Source organism: Aquila chrysaetos, chromosome 15, assembly GCF_900496995.4.
Source record: "Aquila chrysaetos chrysaetos chromosome 15, bAquChr1.4, whole genome shotgun sequence".
Lineage (NCBI taxonomy): Eukaryota > Metazoa > Chordata > Aves > Accipitriformes > Accipitridae > Aquila > Aquila chrysaetos.
The window spans coordinates 26,184,627-26,208,619 of NC_044018.1; the positions used below are offsets into that span (position 1 = coordinate 26,184,627).

General features: G+C 42.4%; 1 protein-coding gene across 1 annotated transcript; it reads right to left on the reverse strand.

Annotated features, from left to right (window-relative positions):
• Positions 1–6,498: 6,498 nt before the first annotated feature.
• On the reverse strand, positions 6,499–18,665 carry KLHL31 (kelch like family member 31). The gene is made up of 3 exons (XM_030037917.2): positions 18,458–18,665; positions 14,946–16,149; positions 6,499–13,059 (listed from the first exon to the last, which is right to left on the reverse strand). The coding sequence occupies exons 2-3, from the start codon at positions 16,115–16,117 to the stop codon at positions 12,327–12,329; spliced, it is 1,905 nt and encodes a 634-aa protein (XP_029893777.1). The 5' UTR covers positions 16,118–16,149; positions 18,458–18,665; the 3' UTR covers positions 6,499–12,326.
• Positions 18,666–23,993: the final 5,328 nt, after the last annotated feature.

Consider the following 23,993-nt stretch of genomic DNA (forward strand, 5'->3'; position numbering starts at 1 on the left):
CAAAGTTTCTGATGCGAGCCAAAAAGACGAAAGACATACGTCCTCCCCAGCCAAGGCTGAGCGTCCTTTTCACTGCGACTGCAGGGATGATGCTCTCTCGTGGTGACCAGAAATTCATCCTGGAGCTGAGAAGCCTCTTCCTGATGAACATGTTGCCAAACCTCATGCGCTGTTGTGCACTTTGATTTTAGCGAATCAGAATTTTTCAGCTCATCCTCACTGAATTTTTCAGGCACCAGCCTGTTGGGATCCTCCAGAGTTACAGGCTTCTCTCCCAGAATGTTTGCGGACAGTAGGTGGACATGAGACAAAGCAAAGCGGGCAGCCCGCTGCTGAAATGCGCTTTTTTACGAGATGTAACGATCGCCTTTGATGTTCTTCCTCTCTTCCTCCCCCTTCCCCTCCGACACGAGCGCTGCCGGCTGAAACAACTGGTTTTCGGCTTTCCCTCCGCCTTCCCCCGCTACCGCCGGCAGCTTTCCACCGGGACGCGCAGCCGCCGGCCCCGGCCCCGGCCCCGAGAGACGCTGCAGCCCCGCGGGGACCGGCCCCGGCCCCGGCCCCGGCCCCGAGAGACGCTGCAGCCCCGCGGGGACCGGCCCCGGCCCCGGCCCCGGCCCCGGCCCCGAGAGACGCTGCAGCCCCGCGGGGACCGGCCGCCCGCCGCCCGCCGCCAGCTCCGTCCTTGTGGTGCCCTCCAGCGTCCCCTCGCCGAAAGGACTCAGCAGAGCAAAGCCCTTAAGAAAAGAGCCTGCAGCCGAGCGATGCTCCGTCGGGAATAGCGGGAGGATCAGGCGCCGAATTTAAGTTTGAATTTCATTTCCTGGGGAGGCAGTGACTAAAGGCAAGAAGTTCAAGCGCCCAGCTGACCTTAAGCCAGGCTGAGAAAGGCAAGCTTTGCTACGTTCGGGAAAGCAACGCGGTGTTCGTGGCTATCTGAGCAGCTCTTCGGAGCGCTGCCTTACCGAAGAAGTTCCCCGTATAACCGTTCGCGCTGTAGTTAAAAGCTGGCATTACTAAACACAGGATGAGACGTCGTGATTTGTTCTGTGGCCGGTTGAAGTGATAAGAACGCAAGTTACAGGCTGCAAGACTCTTACTCTGAATTTTTCTCTTTGTTTAGATAAGTAACTTCAACAAATTCACTGTTTGGCTCAGAATAATCCCACACATAAATAACACAAAATAAAAGCAGTCTGTTCGATTTGGCTGTTTCTAATTAACTTCAGCAAAATTCTGACCCCACTGATCTTAACGGCTATTCTCATGTCGCTACGTGGGGATTCTACTTACGGAATACATGGTGTCCTTCGAATGAAAAAAGAATACATTGCCACAGGCTTGGGTAACATTTACCTTATAAGCATTTCAGAAAAAGAAGAAACATACCAATTTACAGGCCTCTACATACTGGGCTTCAGTTGGTATAACAGACACCATAAATCTATGCAAGACGTACAGCTAAATTATGGATACTTTAGGGAAAACCAGCTTTCACTAAGAGAATATTCCACTTATATTATTTAACTGTTTTTGAAGGAAAATGATGACATTGTAAGCTCTGAAATGTATCTGCAGTAGAGAAAAATCAGTTTTATCAGACCCTTAAGTAACAAGGCAAATATTATAGGAAATAAAGGATCCAGCTAGTTTTTACTTTAATCTGTGTTTTTTACTTCAGTGATGCTGACAAATAATGCATCTGTCAAGACTTGCTTAAAATCTTTTTTCTTTTCTATCATAGTCCAATTGTAAGTTCTGTCATTTTTGCAGTTTTTACCACACATTCATGGCTTGACTCCTCAAAATCAACCCCGAATTTTGAAGCAAAAATCATCCCTTTTGCTTCCTCAAAATCATTCCTGAATTTTGATCGGCTCTACTTCAGCTCCCGGCAACGATATATATTATTCTTTACTTTAATGTTACTTAACATTATTCTTTCCACCCCAGCTACTTGGACTATTTTGAAGATAATAACCAGAAGATGAAGGTCCTAAATTGTTGTGTACTCTGTTAGTTTCTATCTTTTTCTTCACAGATAAGCCCTGGATGACCATTTTACTACCTGCTCTCAATAAAAGATCATGGATACTTGTGCTGCTGCAGAAGATTTGGCTGGAAATGTAACATTTTCTCCCCGTTCCCCTCTCCGGCTTCAGGAAGAAGTCATCTACCAATGACTTATGCCAGTAGCAGGTTGTTCAGCCTTTTTGTGGGGAGGACATAGCAATGCCACATCGGCTTTACTCCTTCCATGAAGTCAGGACTTTTGTGCTACTAGCCTTGGCAGGAGACCAAGGAAGAGCCTTGCTGTTCCCTTTCTGCACGACAAGAGCAGGTTGCGATCCCTCTTGTACTGCTGTGATCTTGGCTATGTTTCCGTACAAATGGTAAAACTTTGGTTAGGGTAAGTGAATAACATATACTAAGTCTCCTTCTACAGCTTATGCCTCCATACAAAGAAATCTCTTTATGCCAAGCAAAGCAACACTGGCCTTTTCTCTGGCAACAACATTATTCATGTGAAAGGGCACATCTGAGACAATCAAAGATTCAAGGCCAGAGTCTGAGGATTGTTGGGAAATGATTTACTGATACACCTCAACACTTCATGCTTGCTGGGCAGAAGTTCTGCACCTTTGTTCCCAAAATCTTTTGCCTTCTGAGTCATACCTCTATCCAGGTGAAATATAAGCTGCAGGTTCTAGAGATACATTTGTTCCCCAAGAACTGTTTTCACCACTTTCTTTACACTGGTAAGTTACCAACCAGCTATCACAGAATCACAGAATGGTTGGAAGGCACCTCTGGAGATCATCTGGTCCAACCCCGCTGCTCAAGCAGGGCCACCTAGAGCTGGTTGTCCAGGACCATGTCCAGATGGCTTTTGAATATCTCCAAGGATGGGAGACGCCACAACCTCTCTGGGCAACCTGTGCCAGTGCTCGGTCACCCTCACAGTGAAAAGGTGTTTTCTGATGTTCAGAGGGAACCTCTGGTGTTTCAGCTTCTGACCATTGCCACTGGTCATGTCACTGGGCACCACTGAAAAGAGCCTGGCTCCGTCCTCTTTGCACCCTCCCTTCAGGTATTTATATACATTGATAAGACCTCCCTGAGCCTTCTCTTTTCCAGGCTGAACAGTCCCAGCTCTCTCAGCCTTTCCTCACGGGAGAGACACTCCGGTCCCTTCATCATCTTCGTGGCCCTTTGCTGGACTCTGTCCAGTAGCTCCATACTTCTCATACTGGGGACCCCAGGAATGGACACAATAGTCATCAGGTAGTAACAATATGTGATCCTACTGTCCTGGACCAGATTCAGACATCATCACTTTTAATAGATTTCTCCCCTGATGGAAATGATGCTTATACTTAGCATTCAAGTAGCTTTCTACCAGCATTTGAGACAAAGAAGGTGAGAACAGCAATGTAAATTCTGATAATAATTTGTTTACACAGGGTATTTGCAGTAAGTTGTAATCACACAGTGATTTTTACATTAGCAGACCTTTTTGGACAATGGCTTCAGCGCATTTTAGACACCGTAGATACCCAAGGCAGCCAGGACTAGTGGACATATTGGCATACTGGGAGGACAGCCACGCACTTCTGGACTGCCAGGTAGAGACTAGAGGGGCAAATAAATCCCCTCCTCCAGGCTTGACTTAGTGGCCCACAAATTGACACCTAGTGCCATTTGAGATGCCCTGCAGCCCCTGGGGCACCTGCGCAAGGTACATTCAGATGGCTGAGTCCTGACCTCCGCACCTGATGCTTAGGTGAGCGCACCCACGGGCACGTAGCGGCTTTTCGGGCACCCTGAGGAGCCCGACTGCTGCTCTAGGTGTGCACGGGTCCTGGTTCATGGCCGGCAGGCTCGCCTGGCTGCCTTGGCTCACCTGGCTGTGAGCAGCCATACAGGTGGCCTGGTTAGAAGGGGAAAATTGCTGAACCGAAGAAATTGTCTGCTGAAAAATACTGACAGAGAAAGGCCTGCCAGCCTGGGACTGTGAGCCTGGGGACTGGGCCTGGGAACCACAAGTGTCCTTGAAAGTACAGCCGGGGACCCAGAAACTGGAGACACGCCAAAGTACCACCAATAAGCACAAAACCAAGGGACTGTAATGGCAACTTATCATCTGAGAAGGTGGAAAACAGCATAGAAAAATAAAACTGCTCTGAAAGAACAGAAAATGGAATCATCTCTTGGCTGTTAGAGGTGAAAAATAGAAATTAAGACCATCTATTGGCTGCTCAAAGTTGGACCTCCTACACTCCCTTCTGTCTCTCTGTTATAAGAAGGACTTAATTTTTATCCAAAATGGAGTGTCTCTTGCTGAGAACTTCCTGGTTGAATCCCGCCTGAACTTCCCATGAGCTCTTGGACTCCCATTGGGAACTCTGGCTGACTTGACTCTGTGTTGGGGATCTGCTTTGAAGGGAGGCTCTGTTATCTTACTGCTTGGGTCTGTCCTCCCCTCTTTTGGGGACGGTTGGGTGTCCTCCCTGCCCTGGACTGGTTTGTTTCTCCTGTTTGAGATGGTTTGGCTCCTTCTGAAATCTGTCTAATTCGCTTCATGATCTGCTGTTATATTATTGCTGATAAGTTTGCTTCACTAATGAGAAGTTGTAGTTATCCGTAATAGTATATACCTACTTGGATGTTGCTGTCATTAGTTGTGCTACCATCCTGCTTGATGCTATTATTGATTGACACCATACTATTGATTGATACTGTATTACTGGTTGCTGATAATAATTTGTAATAACTTGATATATATTCACTCATTTCACTTCATTAATCTTCATATTAGCTTTATTAACCATAGGTATATTTGCTAGTGGTCATTTTTGTGGTTGCATACTTGCTAGGGGTGATTTTTGTGGTACTTGTGGTAATCTGTAATACAGTAGAGAAGTTTAGAGAATAAAGCCTCTGTCCCCTTATGTATTGTGGAATCCTAGGAACCCGTGATCACGATCTCTGCACAGCCGCAGGCTGGGTAACTGTTTTGGGTTTGTGTGGCGGGGTTTTGGTAGCGGGGAGGGGCCGCAGGGCCGGCTCCTGTGAGAAGCTGCCAGAAGCTTCCCCGGCTCCGAGTCGGACCCGCCGCTGGCCCAGGCCGAGCCCGTCAGCGACGGCGGTAGCGCCTCTGGGAGAACAGCCTTGAGAAGGGGAACCTGCAGTGAGTGGGGGGATCGGGATGGGAGAGGAACCCCTCTGCGGATACGAGGGGAGTGAGGAAGGAGGGGAGGAGGAGCGGGGGAGGAGGGGATGCCCCCGCAGCCCGTGGGGAGACCAGACGGCAGGCTGTCCCCCCCAGCCCACGGAGGGGAGCGGGGGAGCAGATGCCCACCTGCAGCCCGGGGAGAGAGGAGCCCACGCCGGAGCAGGGGGATGGATGCCCCCCAGGATGGCCGGGACTCCAGGGGAAAGCCCGCGCTGGAGCGGGCTGTGCCTGGAGGACTGCAGCCCGAGGGAAGGACTCACGTTGGAGCAGTTCGTGAAGGACTGTCTCCTGTGGGAGGGACCCCACGGCGGAGCAGGGGACGAGTGAGGAGTCCTCCCCCTGAGGAGGAAGGAGCAGCAGAGACAAGGTGTGAGGAACGGACCCCAACCCCCATTCCCCGTCCCCCTGCACCGCCGGGGGGAGGAGGGAGAGAGAACAGGGAGTGGGGTTGAGCTGGGAAGGAGGGAGGGGTGGGGGGAAGGTGTTCTAAGGTTTGGTTTTACTTCTCATTATCCTTGTTTTGATTTGATTGGTAGTAAATTAAATTGATTTTGTTTCTTCCCCAAGTTGAACCTGTCTTTTGCCCGTGACCATAAGTGGGGAGTGATCCCTCCCTGTCCTTGTCTCAACCCATAAGCCTTTCTTTATGTTTTCTCCTCATCTCACCATGGCCAGGGGGAAGGAGTGAGTGAGAGTGAACGGCTTTGCGGCTGGGCTTAAACCACAACAGTAACCCTTTGGGTTGTGACATTTCCCAAATGCCAAATCATGCTGTGAACCAAGCCCTTGGTGTCAAAACACAGGCAATGCTTTTTGGCACCGCAAAGCCTCTCACCTGTGGCAAAATGTAATTGCTCTTCAGAATTTGGACTAATTTTTCTTCCTTAAAATTTAGACGTTTTTATTTCCAATACTGTTACTCATACAATCCAAATGAAAACATGTTCAATTGCTAATCAGACATCTGATTTATCATCATTTCTTGTTAGGCATTTTGATTACAACAAATGACTGTGGAATTCATTGTTAAAAAGCGAGTTGTTGTCTTTGTAATAAAATGAAAAAGACAGAAGTGGCTTCAGTGTCACACTGTGTAGCTTATTGTGAAGGTGGTTTGACAGCCTGGGTGTAACAAACATTCCAGTTGGTTGATATGAAAGCAAGGATCAGCACGGGGCTCAGAAAACAAAGCATATTTCAACTGCAACCAGGCATTTGTCTGAGAGTCTTACACTTTCCAACTGATTTTACAATATGAATAATTTGTTTGTGTCGTGTGTCGACAATTTTATTTAAAGCATACAATGAAAAATACCAACATGCTGTTATTCCTCTTAACAACAACTGCTGCACTACAAATTTTAAAGTAGTAACATTCTCACATTACACTTACAGATTATTTTTTTTCTGTTGAAATATGTTCCCTTGTGTTATCACAGTCCATCCTTAAAGTGTATAATTAGAAAACCTATCTGTATAAGCAATATGTCTAACACTTATAAGCCAGGGAAATGCTTTACACAAATAAGTTACTTTTTTAACTTTTCTTGTTGACAAAAAAATCTGCCAAGGCAGCAACTAGTGTAACATCCAGTGTATCTAAATGTGTGTGTTCCCATTCTTACCAACAGATATCAACTATGTATTCCTCATAAGTTTACTAATTGCCTATATTTTTATTGAAAATTTAATTTTCATTGAGATAACAATGAACACATACTAGTCTTTTGCATGGCAAAACTCATCTGGTATTAACTGAATCGCTCACACAAGCTATATAGAATTGTATGTATTTTCCTTTATTCTTTAGGGAACTTCTGGGAACAGAGCTCTGAGCAGTGTCACACTTGTAAATCAGCACCAGCAACTCATTTTTCACCCCTTCTTTCCAGCAGGCATTCCAGAATGTGTCCTTTTCTTTATTGTGGCCATCAGTGATGAGATTTTTTGAATTAGATTCACAGATGAGCTTTTATGTACTATTCACATCTGTGCATCTTCTTTGGTGCCCTGTGAGTCACTCAGTTATGAATAAGAAAAAAGAAAATAAAAGGGACAAGAGATCCTCCTTTTGCATGGAGGAGTCAAAGTATAAATCTGTGCATTACAATGTTTTTGATTACTTATACAAAGTAGGTCTTAACAAAAGGATGAGAAGATTCATTGCAAAAAGGTCAAGAGGCTATAGTAGGACTATTGGCTTCAACTGCATTCTCCAAGCAGGTGGATTCAGTCCTTGAAAAAGATCTCCCAGCTTGGGTAAACCCAGCTTAAAATGGATTGAGAATTCAATTAAACTGAGAATTCATGTCACAGGCAATTGAAAATTGAGCCTTGCTTTTCATAAGAAAGGCTGGCCTATCTCAGTTACAGAACATAAGCAAAGCTGCTTATGGAAAGGTATGTTGAAGTAGGTGCTTCTTTCCAGCACGTATTTCTCAAACATCCTTGAGAACTGGGAACAAAATCTTAGTCTACTGACTGTTCTAAGGGGCTCCATCTTCCCCTGTCTACTATCTGGAGCCTCTTGCATCTCCCATCCTGCGTGTTGCACAAAAACTCTTGGAGCGTACATAGGATTTCATTGAGCAGCCGTCCCCAAGGAAATAATCCTGATGGGGAAATCTAGTCTCAAAAAAATTTCATGTGCCTGCATGGTAAGTGGGTTATTGAATGGTGATATTGAGGATCAGTCTAATACCTTCATGTTGGCTTTCATTAGACATTGATGTTTGTTTACCTATGGATTTAGTTCTTGTATTTTAATTTTCCAAATATAAACCCATAAGAATAACTGTATATAAGAGAAGTCCCACAGAATTCAAGAAGGTATGCATGCGCATACAACTATTTGTGTGACTGCTGGGTTTGCAACTAGAATTACCAAACCCAGCTGCTACTAGGGAAAAACTGCCCCTAAACCCAGCATGGGTTTGGAAAGAGTTAAAACTGTAAGATAACTAATCTAGGTTTCAGAATAATATAAAGCATGGTCTTATTCAGTCATTTCATTCATCATGTACTTTTTCCTGCAAGAACTGCTGCTTAAAAATCTCAGCACAAAGCACTTTTCAACACCTCATAGCTTTGGTTGATGCTAATTTTGTCTGCTTTCCTCTTTGACCAGCTAGAAGTTGGCACTTAAGCTTACTGGACTCTTGACCGATCCACATATGATCTTGCGGCTTAACTTCAGGAAGAGATTAAATGATCATGATCTCATCTTGATTAAGAACTAAGCACAACATCTTCCTTTCAGCATAACTTTCCAACAGTAAGTTCCTCCCTCACAACCTTGTAACACACTCTCCCATGCACCTACACAAGCATGAATAAACAAGAAAACAAAACATTATCAAACTGTTTCACTCACAGACTGAAGAAAGCTTATATTCAGATTTGAATTCCTTGGAAGCAGAGATGTTGTCAGCTATAAAATGCATGGGCATAAGGAATTTTGAAGATAACAGCATATATATATATAAATTTTTTTTTTTTTTTTACTATTAGTATAGCATTAAAGAAGATCCCTGTAGTGTTCTAACAATCTGCATCACATACAGTTGGAAGCCCTCTGCTCTACTTAATATTACCACATACAGTACTACCTAAACTGCATTATAAAATTTCTTTTGGGGATATACAATATTTCAAGTTCAACTGAGATGTTGTTATTAAACATTTGGAGATTGAAAATATGGCACTGGACAATGAAAGAACACCGCCCCATAAAACACAACATACACGCCATTTTTCACAGTTCTAACAAAACAAGATTGTCCATAAAAATGTCACAAGTAGCTCAGTACATTGGTATGATCAATATTAAGTCCAGCTGATATTGTCACATATTAAGGGCCAAATCCTGGCTCAATGCGCAATTGAAGCCTAAACAGATGTTTAGAGAAAATAATATAAAGCCACCCTGAAGTGCTATACTGCTAACAATATCATTTGTTAATCTACCTAAGATTTTTGGCCTGAAGTAGGTACCTAACTTGTGCTACGGAAGGAACACATGGCCAGTGGTACTTGGCTCCCATCCTAGGACATATCTTTATGGATTTGTCATGGCCAAGGGCAGCAGAGGCTGAGGAGCAGTCTTCCTTCTGGGTATGACAGTTTTGGCAGGCATCTCTATCTACTGTTCTGCCAGAATTTGGCCAAGAGTTCAAAATCCTGTACATCTTATTCAGTTGTCCCACTGAAGTCAATGGAACTTTTTTGTGAGTAAGATGAAAAGGATTTGGCCCCCAAAGTTTTTAACCCTTTAAGTAGCAAGAGACTAGTTTCATTGCACTTAGCCCATCATTCACAAATAACTTTCTACTCGAAAACAGAAGATGGTTGTTGATGTATACGAAGCGTTGGCTTACAAAGAGGAAAGGGTGCAGCAACGTCTGACTACTCGTAGCATTTTGGAACTGAATTCCTAAAGGGAAAAAGAGACACTTGCATATGACAATTTCATCCAATGTCCGTCTGAGGCCAAAATAATTAAATAATTGTTTCTTCAATTCCTAAATACCATCTTATGGGTACCTTAGAAACACTAAATAACTGGACTATGTATAAACTTATAATTGGGCATGTGTATTTGTGTCTCCATTGGACTTGATGGATAAGCAACTTCATCTAATAGTGTTAAAATTTTACAAAAAAATATTGGAGCAGATGGATTTTTCAAAGAGCTTCCTAATTACTTTCATATGGAACACATGGTCATGACTTTGGGAAAAGAGAAATTTTGCTCTCATCCATGAGAAGCTTTTGGTGACCGAAATGGGCAAGAACAGCATTTTCATATTTAAAACAAAGTAATCTTACTCTGTTACACAATTCCATGTTTTGTTCTGTGATTGTGGATTTGAATTATTATTCATTTGAATTAAATGGGATAAAGGATGACTGTATGCTAATTAAATTAATCAAAATTATATGACAGTGCTACTCTGACCAAAAGTCATTGCAATGCAGTACATTCTAATAACATGCAGCACTCAAAAATAGAATTTGAGATTTAAAATTGTGTAGTCAGGATGCAGACCCGAACTCTAAGTTAGAACTGGAAAACAGGACCGAGTACCACGGAGTTTAATCCCAACCGACAGAGTGAATTACTTCATCTCTAATACTGTGTCATGCTCCTGCTGATGCTCGATATGTAGCTGCAAGAAAGCTACAAAGAGCAGAGCATGAGTCCTGAAAATGCTTGCTTCAACAACATCTGCACTTACAGACAATTTTAGTGTTTCCCTTTTGCAACTGAGGTAAGAATTCGGCTACCTTATAAACACTGCTAAGAGCATGCCTTCTCATCGGCACCGGGGCCTGGAGGTGTCAATGATAATCTGAGGAAACTGCACGTGAAGCTTCTATGAATTGGTTAAGGTGAGTGAACTTCTGCCCTTTTGGTTATATTAAATCATTTTATTTCCTTGTACTGCTTCTTTCCTTTCCAGACAGAAGGATATAGACATTTTGTGCTGACAGCAGTCCTTTGGTATCAAATTCTCAGGGGACATTACGGGCTGCATATCCCTTTGGCTAAGGGAACAGGATTAGGTTTCATGCTTAATTCCCCCCACTGCATGCTGAAACTAGAAAGAAAAGTTCTTGGAAGGTAACCTAAGTTGAGCAAAGATTTCACTCTACTCACTGGGAAAACTTTGCAGACTTCAACAGGCACAGCATTAGTCTAGCCTTTGGAAAAACGTGAATAAAAGCTCCATGAAAAGGGCTGTAATGAAGGCTTCAAAAGGAGATACATAATAGTATGCCCAGGAGAAGGGTACTTTGGGTGATGTTGTGCCTACACCTGGTAAGAAAGGTGTTGAGGTATCTCTTCGTTCCTATTGAGGAAAGTCTCTTTGATTTCATCCAGTTTTCCCATGATTCACCGTTTTCCACACACATATCCTATTCTTAAAGGCAGATCCCGCAGTCTTTATTCCATCTTTGTTCCTCACTCTACTGGTTATTTGCCAGAATAATACTGAGGAAGAGAGACGCTCTGTGCATCTTCTCCACGCTCAGACACCATGAGCCCTTGGTGCCTCCTGGCATGAACTCAGCTTCCAGGCTTTGCCCCCGCTGTGGCAGCTCCTAGCTCTTTGCATTGGCGAGGACCTTCTCAGACGAGCAGATAACCCAGCGGTACATTCCTACACAGATGGGAAGAGCAGGAACAGGAGCAGACATACTGACTGGCCTTCATGCCTTCCACCTGGAATGACAGGAGAGTCTCCCTGGCATGAGGAGGAGGATGGGGCAGCGGTCTGCTCCTTGGTGTACCCATGGAGATCAGAAGAGCAATCTGGCACCCAAGGTAGCCCCTGGGGCTGGCTCATAGCGCTTACAGGAGCTAAGGTATTTTGTGGATTCAGGTCTTGAAAGCCATGTCACAGCATTAGATATGAGAATTAAAGGGTTCCGTGGCAGAAGATAGGGATCTCTTTCATACTTCTGAAGGAGAAAATGTTTTGAGAAATTTTCTGTGAATACCACTGCCCCAAAAGGAAAGTTTGTACATGCTATATGCTATATTTTGGGGGTTTTGGTTTTGGTTTTTTTTCCCTTCTGTTTATCATAATAGAAAATGCTTAGAAAAGAACAAAACTGATCATTTTTATGATGACATGGCACATTTCTGATGTATGTTGAGATTTATTACTAGCAATATTTGACTTTCATTTTGGGCTCTGAAAGCATGTAAAACTCAGTATTAACAAAGCCTCGCAACAATCTTCTGAAGCAAGTTTCTCTCTATTTTACAGGTAAGAAAACCAAGGCACAAAGAAATTAAATTATGTGCCTCAGGTAGTACAGTAAGTCAGTGGCAAAGTGAGGAAGAGAATGAAATTCTGCAGTTATGGGTTAATTCTCTCTTCCTTCTAAGAAGATTCTTATCCCTAATACACTGTTTCACGCCACCAGTATTAAAGATCATGGAAACTGGCCTATTTGCACTGTTAAAACTGTTGCAAAGCCAACGATTTTTTTTCCATCTAGGCACGAAAATGCTACTTAAAGGGTTAATTATACTGCTGTGCTGGTAAACATTTTTAGTTGTTGCTGGTTAGACCCGTATTTAAATACTGACTGGGACAGAAGAGACTGAGCTGGCCCTGGACTCCCTTGTCTTGGTGTTGGGCATGGATATCGTACAACAGGATACGCCCACAGTGGCCTCAGGCAGCTCATCTTCCTCTGTCCATTCGTTGAGATCCGGGTTATAGCACTGAATGCACTTCTTGTATTTTTTCTCTATTTCATTCCAGCCACCCACTAAGTAAATTTTCCCACTAAGGGTGGAGGCGCCAGCCGTACTCACTCCGGTTTGAAGTGGGGCCACGTAACTCCACTGCCCCGTGTAAGGGCTGTAACACTCCACAGGGAGAACGTCGACCCTTTCGGCTCGCCCCCCCAGCTGAGACCCTCCCATGACGTAGACCCTCTCCAGAAGGGACACCGCGCAGTGCCACCCCCTTGGGGTGCTGAGGCTGGACCTATCCTGCCAGCTATCTTTGCTGGGGTCGTACGTGCACACTGAGCGAGAGTAAGCGTTATTAATGTAACCTCCCGTGACCAGGATCCGACCATCCACCACCGCGCTGGCATGGCAGCACCTGGGCACCTCCAGGGGCGCCTTCATCTGCCACTGGTTAGTTGCAGGCACGTAGCATTCCACCGAGGAGAGGCAGCCCTCAGAGTTGCGACCGCCCACTGCAAAAAGGAGGCCGTTGAACACATTCAGGCTGAAGTGAGTGCGCCGCTGATTCATATTTGCCAGGTGAATCCAGGTGTTGAAACGAGGATCGTACCTGAAAGCATTAAAAGAAGAGGGTAACTGTCTCACGTACGGCTCTGCTAAATTCTACAGTCCTGTCTCTGTCCTACTACTGCTGCAGGTGCAAAGTTGCTAAAATTTTAGTTAGTTATTTAGCCCGTTAGAAGTCGGTGGAATGAAACTGGTATTCCTCGTTACCTTTCCAAATAAACTTAGTTTTTGATTGGAGGAAAATATGTTTTTATCATTCAAACCTGGAATTATTTCAATGAAGTAAATCTGACTCTTCCTTAATTTGCTTTTGTACACTAACCTCATTAGAATATTGGGAAGAGATACTTTCAACATACAACAGAAATCTTAGAAGTTTTTTTGCAATTTATGCCTACAGCAAAGATGTCAAAATTTACTCAAAGTGTTTTAAAAAATGTTAGGTTGTGATTTATACTTGCATCTTTTTAGTACTTTCTAAATGGTAAGTATTCTTTCCCTGCCACTCATACGGGGTAAGATTTATGTGGAAAGAACATCTTTGCTTTCTAACACCATTCCTGTCTGAAATAACATTCTCTGTCCTTGACATTTAAATGAGCAATTTTGAAATAGGAAATAGCAAATTATGACTCCTGAAGGGGTTGAGTGAGGTACATTAGTAGGCGCATACATTTCGCCTGTTGCATGCTGAGGGGACCAGAGAATCACATGAGAAAAAGACTATGGGAAAGTAAATACTAATTGTTAGCTGTCATTCAGCATTGTCATCTGCAGCTCTGAAACCAAGTCCACAGACATACTGAGGTGACTTGACATGCTCGAGGTTAATGGCAGAACAGGGAGCAGAACCCATTCAGCCGTGGACCACGAGGATTTCCCCACCTCCTCCCCACAACCACGGTGTGCACCGAGCACACAGCTCCTTGTGAGAATGTGGGACATAGCTTAAAGGCAGAAGGTCAGGAGAGCGACAGCATAATCTCCTTTACATGATATATTTTTCTGACAAAAAGTAGATTACACAATAAAATTGATCTAGAGAAGGTTCCTTGTTCATTAACTTTGTATGTTGGTTGATGTCCTCAGGAGAAGTTACCTGAAAGTTCCTTCTGGGAGCAGAAAAAGAAGCATTGGTAGGACTGTGGTTGTATATTGTCATTGCACGTCCATAGTCTGTTAGTAGCAAAAAGCTGAGTTGTCTCACCTCCAGCCTTTGCTTCAAGCTATTGTGCGCTGTCAGCTTTTAGGTCAAACTATTTAAAAACTAGTACCACCCATCTGACTACTGCATGTTTGGCTATGCACTCTTCTGACCAGTGCAGTCTTTGGATGACTACAAATAGGAGCTGTAATATTTCAGAAGTGAGGTATTATTTGGGGTACACCATAGAAGAGAAATATAGCCTTCATGAGATGGTGACATTGTTTCTAAACTCTTGATAAATAAAAAAGCTGAAGGATATGAAATGCAGTATAAAAGCTGTTGAAAATATGGCAGATGGTGCATAGAAAGTCAAGATTCTAACACGTAAAAGGTGTTTTTCAGAACTTTCTGGGAGGCATCAGAAGCTCTTGAAATTTAAAAAGTCTCACCTTGTCTGACTTGGTACATTTTAATGGTACCTTAGAACATCCCAGAGCTTCCTAGTTATGTTCCTATTTATTTCCTCCACTCAGAGTAAGTTTTCTTGGTTTTCCTCACTTCTCATTGTGCATGTGTAACCATGGTGAAGTTTTTGCATAACTTCAGCTGCATATTTCTGTTCATTCAAACTTTAATATAGAATGGCATCCATACCTCCCCCACCCTGTCCCCCTTCTGTTTATCTGAGTGGTTCATGCTGCGTGTCACAAACCAGCTTGGTCTATCTACCTGCATTGTGTGGAATACATCTCTCTATCCCTTTTAAATAAATAATCAGTTACCTGCAGAAATTGCTGACCGCATGCTTGGCTTGGTTCCTGGCATCATTCTGGTCTTCCCCACCGGCCACATAGAGAAATCCATCCATCACCGTGACACACTGATTAAAACTTTTAGCAGGCATTTCACTCAGCTTCTTCCATCCGTTTTCAGGATCTCTGTATAAGATGTCTCTGCTAAGAGACTTTTCTGTTAGAGCTGGGCGTCCGCCAACAGTAACTAAGACTCTGAAACCTCCGCGGATCCTTGTTCTTCTGGACTGAAGTGTATTCTGGTGATAGGGAAGCAAATGATAGTTCATGGCATCCACTAGGAGCTTATGGCAGTCTGCATCTTGCATCATTCTTGGCACAGTTTGAACATAATTGACAAGGTCTTGGGCTGAGATGGTACCGAAACGGATGTTACCTAAGAGATCGGCAGCAAACTTTACTCTTTTTTCGTCAAATTCCAGCCATTTTATTGCAATCTGGAATGCAACAATTTCAGAAGGCAACTGCAAGTCGTCATCTGCAAGAAGTTCATTAATCTGATCAAAAGTAAGTTTTAAGAACTGATCTGTTTCTGAAAATTCAATGAAGTTGTCTCTAATAAATTTGTGCGCTGCTTCCTTTGTTGTTTTTAGTCCGTATGTTTCTGCAATATTGGCAACATACATACAATTCTCAACACTGATTTCTTGGATTAGAAAATCACAGCACATCTTTACAAGGGTGTGAATCTGCAGATAAATTGCTGTGGAAATAATACTACCTATTGTATAAAGTGAGAGAGTAAGTTTTCCTGTGTAAGCATAGGTGATAACAGTAGCTAGACCCAATGGGGATACATCATTGAGGTCTACTCTTTGAGTGGATGGATCTTTCTTTAAGATGTTGTGAAAGTAGTCACTGCTTGAAGCCATCACCACCTTATGAACACTGAAGGATTTGGTTTTGGTACTGATAGTCAAGTCACAAAGAAAATTCTCTTGTCTCATTCTGCTTAGACCTTCCAAGAGATTTGGGCTATATGATGGGTCGGAAACTTCAGATGAGATGCAGCTGAAACCATTTCCTCCATCTAAGAGTCCATTCAAGCCATTTAGTTTACTGAGGGGGCCATCTTCCACAATGATAGTCATTTCATTGATATCTGCTTTGTTCTTTTTCACATTCTTCTTCTTAGGGGCCATGACTGCAATGAAATATTACAGCCAAGAGCTTGCTAAAAATAAAATTAAAATGTTTAGAGCTACACCACAGTTGTGATATTTAACAGCTATGTGATTATGCAACAAATCTAACCTTTGTCAATACATATAAATGGCACAAAAGTAAAACATACAGGATAACCTATCTTCCTAGGAACTATTATACTGTCCTAGATCGTAGTGTGGCTGCTTATTAATAACAATCAATATGCAAATTGTGAAGAATACGCCCACAAGTAATTCCTTTTTTTTAAAATAAGGTCATAAATTAACATTCACCTATTATCTCCACGTTCAAAGACTTAAATTCTCTGAATGAGTTTTCCAGAGTGTAAAATTTGGTAAATATATATTTAAATCAGCCAGGTTCTAGAGCTGAATTCATTAGTCTGAAGCAAAGGAAAGTTGCGGGCCCCCAACTTTGTTCATGTTTACTCCAGGGCGAGTACAGACTTACAGGCGACTTCAGAATTTGACCAGGAAATATTAAGAGTGGGAGAAATTCTTGAAGAAAAAAGCAAGACAAGACATAAAGAGAAAGTGAATTTTAGTATGATGTCATACGGATTTTAGATTTAGGATCTGCTCCAAACTGCTTCCACACTTTTGATTTTCTAGACTGATGATATTCTATTTCCCATGTCAGATTCGCAAATACTTTCTACTCATAGCACACTTTGCTTGCTTTTCAATATCAGTAATTTTAAATTTATAATCCTACTTTTAGGACTTTCTGGAGATTTAGGGAGAAGAAGTCTAACTTTTATTTGAAAAAAATGTCATGCAAACTCTAGCAGGACGTGTTATTTTAAACAAGGTCTTTGTGTGTGAAGGTAAGAATTACTCCCATACAGTTATGTTAGAACAGATATTTGAATTACATGTATCAACTCTAGGCACATTCCAGCTCTTGCTGAAATGAAGAGCCACATTTTTGTCAAATGCAATGTGAGACGGCCCCTAAGTAGTCTTCAAAGGGGCTATTTCAAACAAATATATTTGTATATGCAAATATACCTTGAAGAAAAGCACTGATCTTCAATAACACAGTTAAAACAGAATTGCTGAGATCAGCATTCAAATAGATTCAAATATAGCATTTATCTCCAGTATATCCATTTATTTTAAAACAATTTCTACATGCTAATTTTCTTCGTGATCCCTGCATTCATGAAAACCAGAACATGAAGAAATGCTACTTCGTGATAAAACAAACAACTGGATTACTTTAGATAACTTAATAAAAAGACTTCAGTAATATTTCAACCTAGAATCTCAGCACATCAATTTTTCCTTAAGCACACAGCACATAACAAAATGGTAATTTAATTATAGAAAGGAATGGTTGCTGCCTGCGAGCACCAGGATTTTTTTTGCTGCTGCTGCTGGGTGACAACCATGTGCAGAGCAGGCGAGGGAGAAGGCCATGTGTGCTGAAAGCGTCAGTGTCAGCCCGCACTGGCGTGAGCTGCGATCCCCAAAATGTCGGTGTGCCAGCGCAGGGGTCAGCTGCTGCCCGGCTCCCCCCGCTCCGGCTGCATTCCAGGAGCTGCATCTGTTGAGACCTATCAGAGTCACCTCCCAGAATAGCAACCTCCCAGCAGCTTGCCATTTTAAGACAGGTTCAGTCAAAGGTATAGCTGGTGCTTTAGTACGCTTGGCTGTTTAACACAACTTTTGTTGCAAAAAGCTATGATGTTCCAAGTGTCGTGTGTATTTGTTGGCGCACAGACTAAAGGCAAAACAAGACTTTCGGATGTCTTTGTACGTTATCCACATAGTTATAGCTTTCTATATTAGTAGCCACAACTCTATAGCTAGCAAGGGCGTATTCTTTTGGCAGTCATATTTGAGGTTCTAAATAGTTTCAGAGACCCATAACTTAAAAATTTTAATACATGCGGCACTTAATGTTTATTGCCTCACTGCATCATTGCAGAGCTCATTTAAATACGTGACATTTTAAGCTCTCTGTTCAAAAATGTCCACTCTACAAAGTTTTTTCCTGAAAAACACTTTTCCGTCAGCCGAAATGTCACCAACCAGTTTAGTGTATAAGCACATAAGTGACAGGACATGCAAACCCAGTGAAACAAATCAAATGATCCTATAATAGATCCAAGTTACTGAACTTTTAAAACCCTGGATGATTTGGTTTTCTATAGCCATTTGCTTTCACCCAATTTATTTTATCTTAAGAACAACTCATGCCAAAGGATACTTGGGGTCCCAAAACAATGCATTCAAACAACCAACCCCCCCCCCCCCCTTAAAATGTTATCTTCTAAACACTATCAAAGTGAGGAGCTAAAACCCCCTTACCCTCCTCAGAAAAATGTTGTCCCAGAGCTGTCCAAGAAGCTGTCAGCGAAAATGCCTCTTCCTTGGAAAACGAGAAGACAAAAAGAGAGCAAATGTGGTACAAAAGAGAGAGAAAGATCAGAGGCCACTTGGTAAGTCCCAGCTTGTGGTTTCCAGTGTGACGCTTTGCTGTCACAGGGAGCAAAAGAGACCGGAGCCTCTGCTCGGGTGCTCTTTAAAATGACCCCTCCTCTCCGTGCCTCGCTCCCTGCCTCTGCCCAGCCGCGGGAGCTCAGCTTCCCCGGGCTGCCTGGCCCAGGAAACCGCAGGGACAAGCCCGGACCCTCCAAACGCACACGTACAAGGGAGGAAAGGGAGGCGAAAGTGAAGACGGTAGATCCACAGCAGGTAATAATTGTCCCCGGTAATAGTAGGGTGGACCACTGGGTTCCCCACTTCAAAGTTGGGTGCCTGGGCAAAAGCCAGGATGCTCGGGGAGGGGGACGGGTTTAGATTGGACATAAGGAAGATATTTTTTACGATGAAGGTGGTGAGACACTAGAACAGGTTGCCCAGAGAAGCTGTGGATGCCCCATCCCTGGAAGTGTTCAAGGCCAGGGTGGATGGGGCTTTGAGCAACCTGGTCTAGTGAAAGATGTCCCACGGCAGGGGAGTTGGACTGGATGATCTTTGAAGGTCCCTTCCAACTCAAACCATTCTGTGATTATATTATTGTATGATCTAAAATAAACAGCAGGAAACACCAAGGAAAAGCTGGCAATTTAGTTCCACTTTCTTAGGATTTCGGTGCTTAACTCTGAGCAGAGGGAAGGAGACGTCCTGATGGGGATTCACAACCACACCTTATTTCTTGGAGTTAGCCCGCTGCTTCTGGGAAGACTTGCCTTGGCTTTCAAGGATACTGGCTCACATCCCCTGATATATTTGCAGAGAGATGTGAACTTTGATCTTCTGTCTCGCAAGAAGCTATCCTAACTTGTGGGTTATCCCATACACCAGAATAGTTGACCTCCACCTCTTGCCAGTCAACCTCAGGAATAATATAAAGCCAAACCTCTGCATCCCAGGAGAATTTCATCCCACGGGAGAGATAAAAGAGGTGCGAGCAACTGCATGGGATGGGAAGGATATTGGGGGAAGTGGAAGTTAGAGAAAGGGAAGATTTCCTCTTGGCTGTACTTTGTGTAATGCTTCCTCTGGTAGATTTATTTGATTGCTTCCAGGCTTGGATGGGCTATTACAACTAGTGCTGCAAAATAACACTTGTCATTTTGAACACAAGGGCATCACTGTACTAGTGGAGTTAGTTACAAAAAGTTACAAGATAAAAATGAAAAAACAGAACAGGCAATCAAACATGTGAAATGAGAGTGAAGGAGAGGGATGTAAAGACAAGCTCTCCCAAAGGCAACAAGGTAACTAGCTTTCCTTATGAAAAACAGGGCCACAGCTGTGAACAATTAAGGACAAAGCCTCATTTTAAGACATGTTTTAGGAACTTCTCCTTACTATACTATGTATTTTTTTTTTCTCATGTGTAGATTCCTACTGCCTCAAATATACAACTCAGTATAACATCAATTTAACATGTAGGATGACATCTATCATCATCTTAACACATCTCAATATATTCTAATTTACCAGTTCAATCTAATTATAAAATTCCTTACATGGACAATTAACCTTACCTTTTTTTGAAGCTCTGCTTTAACAGGATCAGCTGTAATGATTTTTACACAAAAAATATGTTCCCCACTGTGCTTCATGAGTTTTAAGAATTTGTAAAAATTAGCTTTTGTAGTAGAACAGGCATATTTCTAAAACAAGACTCCCGAACATATACATACTAGTGAACTTGAGTTACTCAGTGTTCCCTTTTCTAACAGCTCATGCACCTTTTATCAATTTTTATAATTTTAAGATGTCCTAAAAAGTCAACATTTTTCAGAGAAAGAGTATCTTTTTTTCTTCTGTCATTTTTCAGTTGCTTTTTTTTTTTGGTAAAGGGGACACTTCTCCAGAATGAATACACTATCACAATCTGTAGAAAATAAAAGATTATTCTCATTTTCACACCTTTAAAATCTACTAGTACATTTTAAAATAAATTTAAGTCTTATTCAGTCTCTACAAATGTGTTTCCAACATCCTTATATGATTCAGTGTTGAAAAAACCACACAAACAACAATGGGGAAATATCCCCACTGAAAATACAAACCCAATTTCTAATTTCTGGAAAACGCTGAACGTGCTTTGAGCTGTGCAGTATAGAGATAACCATCTTGTGGGGCATGCCTCAACATCTCAATGTATTAATGCTGACACAATCAAACATCTCCCATAGTTCTGAAACTTTGGGTGTACATTACAGCAGAAACCACGAAACCTTTAGTTACTTAGTCTTCAAGAGCAGAGGACAACTGATAGCGTACTTGGCTATTATGCGGCATGCAAGCTGGTCTTGGAACTAGTCATTCTCATTTTCCATTAATTTGCACAAAACAAAGTCTTTTAAAAAATAAACAGTACCAGGATTAGCTGCAAATCATGATACATTTTTTAAAATAAAACTTCGATTCAATATGTTTTTTAACTTTGAGATATTCTTAACATTGTTTCCTTTATATCTTGAAAATAACCTGTCGTCTTTCTGATTATTTTCTTCCCAATGGCATAGAAATTAATTACTATAAAGTATTTTGATATTGATTGAAGTCCTTGCAATCAAGTTACGAATTATCTTCTCAGTTAAAAGAGGGGGTAGTACATTTTTTGGCAATATCTTAAGCCTGTCAAGATGTATCGTTTTAGGTATGGGTGAATCCTGGGGAAAAAGCACCTCATTTGCTCCATAATCAGCTGGTCTATGTGAGTGACTAAGGACCATACTATCAATCCATGTAGCAGTAGCAGGTCATGTAGTAATATTTTAACATTTTTAGGGGGGGGGGAAGTGCAAACATTTCAAGAGATTTGTTCTTAGCCAAATAAACAAGAATAATTATTATTTGCTCCATGTGCACGAGCCAGAATCAGCAATAGGGAAAGTTCTTCTATCAGCAAAGATAGGCCTTAAGGCAATTACAACCACCTTTTCTAATCCATGCACAACCACTACTGCACTCTTTCTGGAAAATGTAAAGCCTTTTCTTTGAAGTCAGCGTGCTTTGACTTGTTGGCAGAATGCAAGTGTCACAGCCATGTCCAGATGGAGATCTACCTTGGTCAACTAAAGACGTTAACAAAACTCAGGCTCAGCTTTAGATCATGGCTGCTTTGTTTGCTCTGAGCCCTTTGTGTATGCTCAGCCAAATACTATGCACCCCCAAAGCCCATATTTAGTTCACTATGATAAATAGTTATGAAAAATATCTTTAAATGCTTTAATCTGAATGTATTGAGTAATCATACCAATAATGCCTTTAGAAAGGCTGAAGCTCCTCATGCAGATTGGAGACACTGTGAAAGCATATTGAATTTCAGTGGGAACTGCAGCCTTTTCAATAAAAAGATGGAAAAGAAACATGTTTTCTTTTTAAACTGCTGAATAAACATACAAACTACTGCTGTTTAGGATCAAATACACAGGCCTTGATTTCACAGAGGGTGGCTTTGAGGAACTGTGTTCAGCAAGACACCCAACCCCAAGTGGGTCACTCAGACCCCCTCCACGAAGCAGACCTCCCCCAGTACTCAGTCACTCGCCCCCAGTTCATTGCCTAATTTTGCCCAGCCAAGCCTCTCACATCGATCCACCCCCTGAAACTCTCACCTAGCTCTTCTCCTTAGCTCATACAAACCCTATTTCTCTTTCTGGTTTCACTCTTTCCTCGGAAGCTCACCAAGGACTGGCAGTAGGGCATGGAGAAGACCTTAGGGATGAGATGAGAGTTTGTAAGCCTTGGAGCGGAGCTGATGGCATAACACAGCTCTCAAGCATGTAGTGACAGAGCAAGTATTGGAGTTATATTTTGTGTGTGGCAACCCCACTTCTTCCTAACAGGAATCCCACATCATTTGCCAAACAAACAAATCCTCATAGCAGTTGGCATCAGCCAGCAGTTTTGAAGGACCAACTAAACTTGGAATTCTTTCCTCTGCAAAAGTTATGACAGGCAATATGAGAAATGCTGCAATTAGACCTGGGCTAGAAACATTTTTCTTGTTCCAGGAAAGTTTTTGAGATTTGAAATGTTTTCCTCTTCTTCACTGGCATGAACTCATGATCTTTCAGAATAATTGGGCAGAAGTGCAGCAAGGAGATTTTCCTCATCCCACAAAACCCAGTAACTTGGTAATTAAAGCTTTCAAACAACATATGGGAAACCCAGCTCCAATCGCATAATCCATATGACAATCTGAGCCTCAACTTCCCTAATCAAAGATGACTTTAACCATAATGCTGGTGTGGGCTGAATCTCTCCCAAGATTTCTTCTGCAAAAATGCTATTTTGTATAAGTAATTTTGTATTATTACGGCCAGAAAAATAAAGGAAGAGTAAGCAGTTGCAGATGACCAATTTTAAGGTAGGGTTGATGAAATCTGTACACACGGTGATGATGAGTTAAATATTTTTGTAAAATAGAAGATTGATGTGGTTTAACCCCAGCCAGCAACTAAGCACCACACAGATAAAGACAGTTTAATAGAACAGAAAGGAAGAAAACAATAACATAACAATAATAATAATAAAAGGATTGGAATATACAAAACAAGTGATGCACAATGCAATTGCTCACCACTCACTGACCGATGCCCCGTTAGACCCCGAGCAGCGATCCGCCCTCCCCAGGCCAACTCCCCCCAGTTATATACTGGGCATGTCGTCACACAGTATGGAATAGCCCTTTGGCCAGTTTGGGTCAGCTGCCCTGGCTGTGTCCCCTCCCAACTCCTTGTGCCCCTCCAGTGTTCTTGCTGGCTGGGCATGAGAAGCTGAAAAATCCTTGACTTAGTCTAAACAGTACTTTGCAACAACTGAAAACATCAGTGTGTTATCAACAGTCTTCTCATTCTGAATCCAAAACATAACACTATACCAGGCACTAGAAAGAAAATTAAATCTATCCCAGCCGAAACCAGGACAAAGATGAGCATGGTAACTGGAGAGCCAGTCTGCAACAGGGACCTGGATTTTTTTTTTCCATATCCAACCTGAGTGCTGTACTTACTGTATTGCACTACTGGCTATTTTTGTTTCTCTACTGATAAATTTGCTATACACAGTGCCAAGCTGCAATAAGATCTATTTTGCAAGAGTAGTAACCCTAACATGCAAATACTGGACTTTTGCCTTCTTAAAATTCCCCTGTAATTCAGACTAGATACCCTCCTCTTAACACTTCCCCCAAACACTGCTTTAAAGAGTGAAAGGTGTACTACATATCTATTTTAATTATATCTACATTAACTTCCAAGGAAATGCTCCACAGGTTTTTTAGGAAGGACTCATACAGCTTGGAGTCTTCCAAGCGCGTGCTCGGCCCCAGCAAGCTCCATGGCAGAGATCCCGTTCCAGCTACGCATTTCACGCA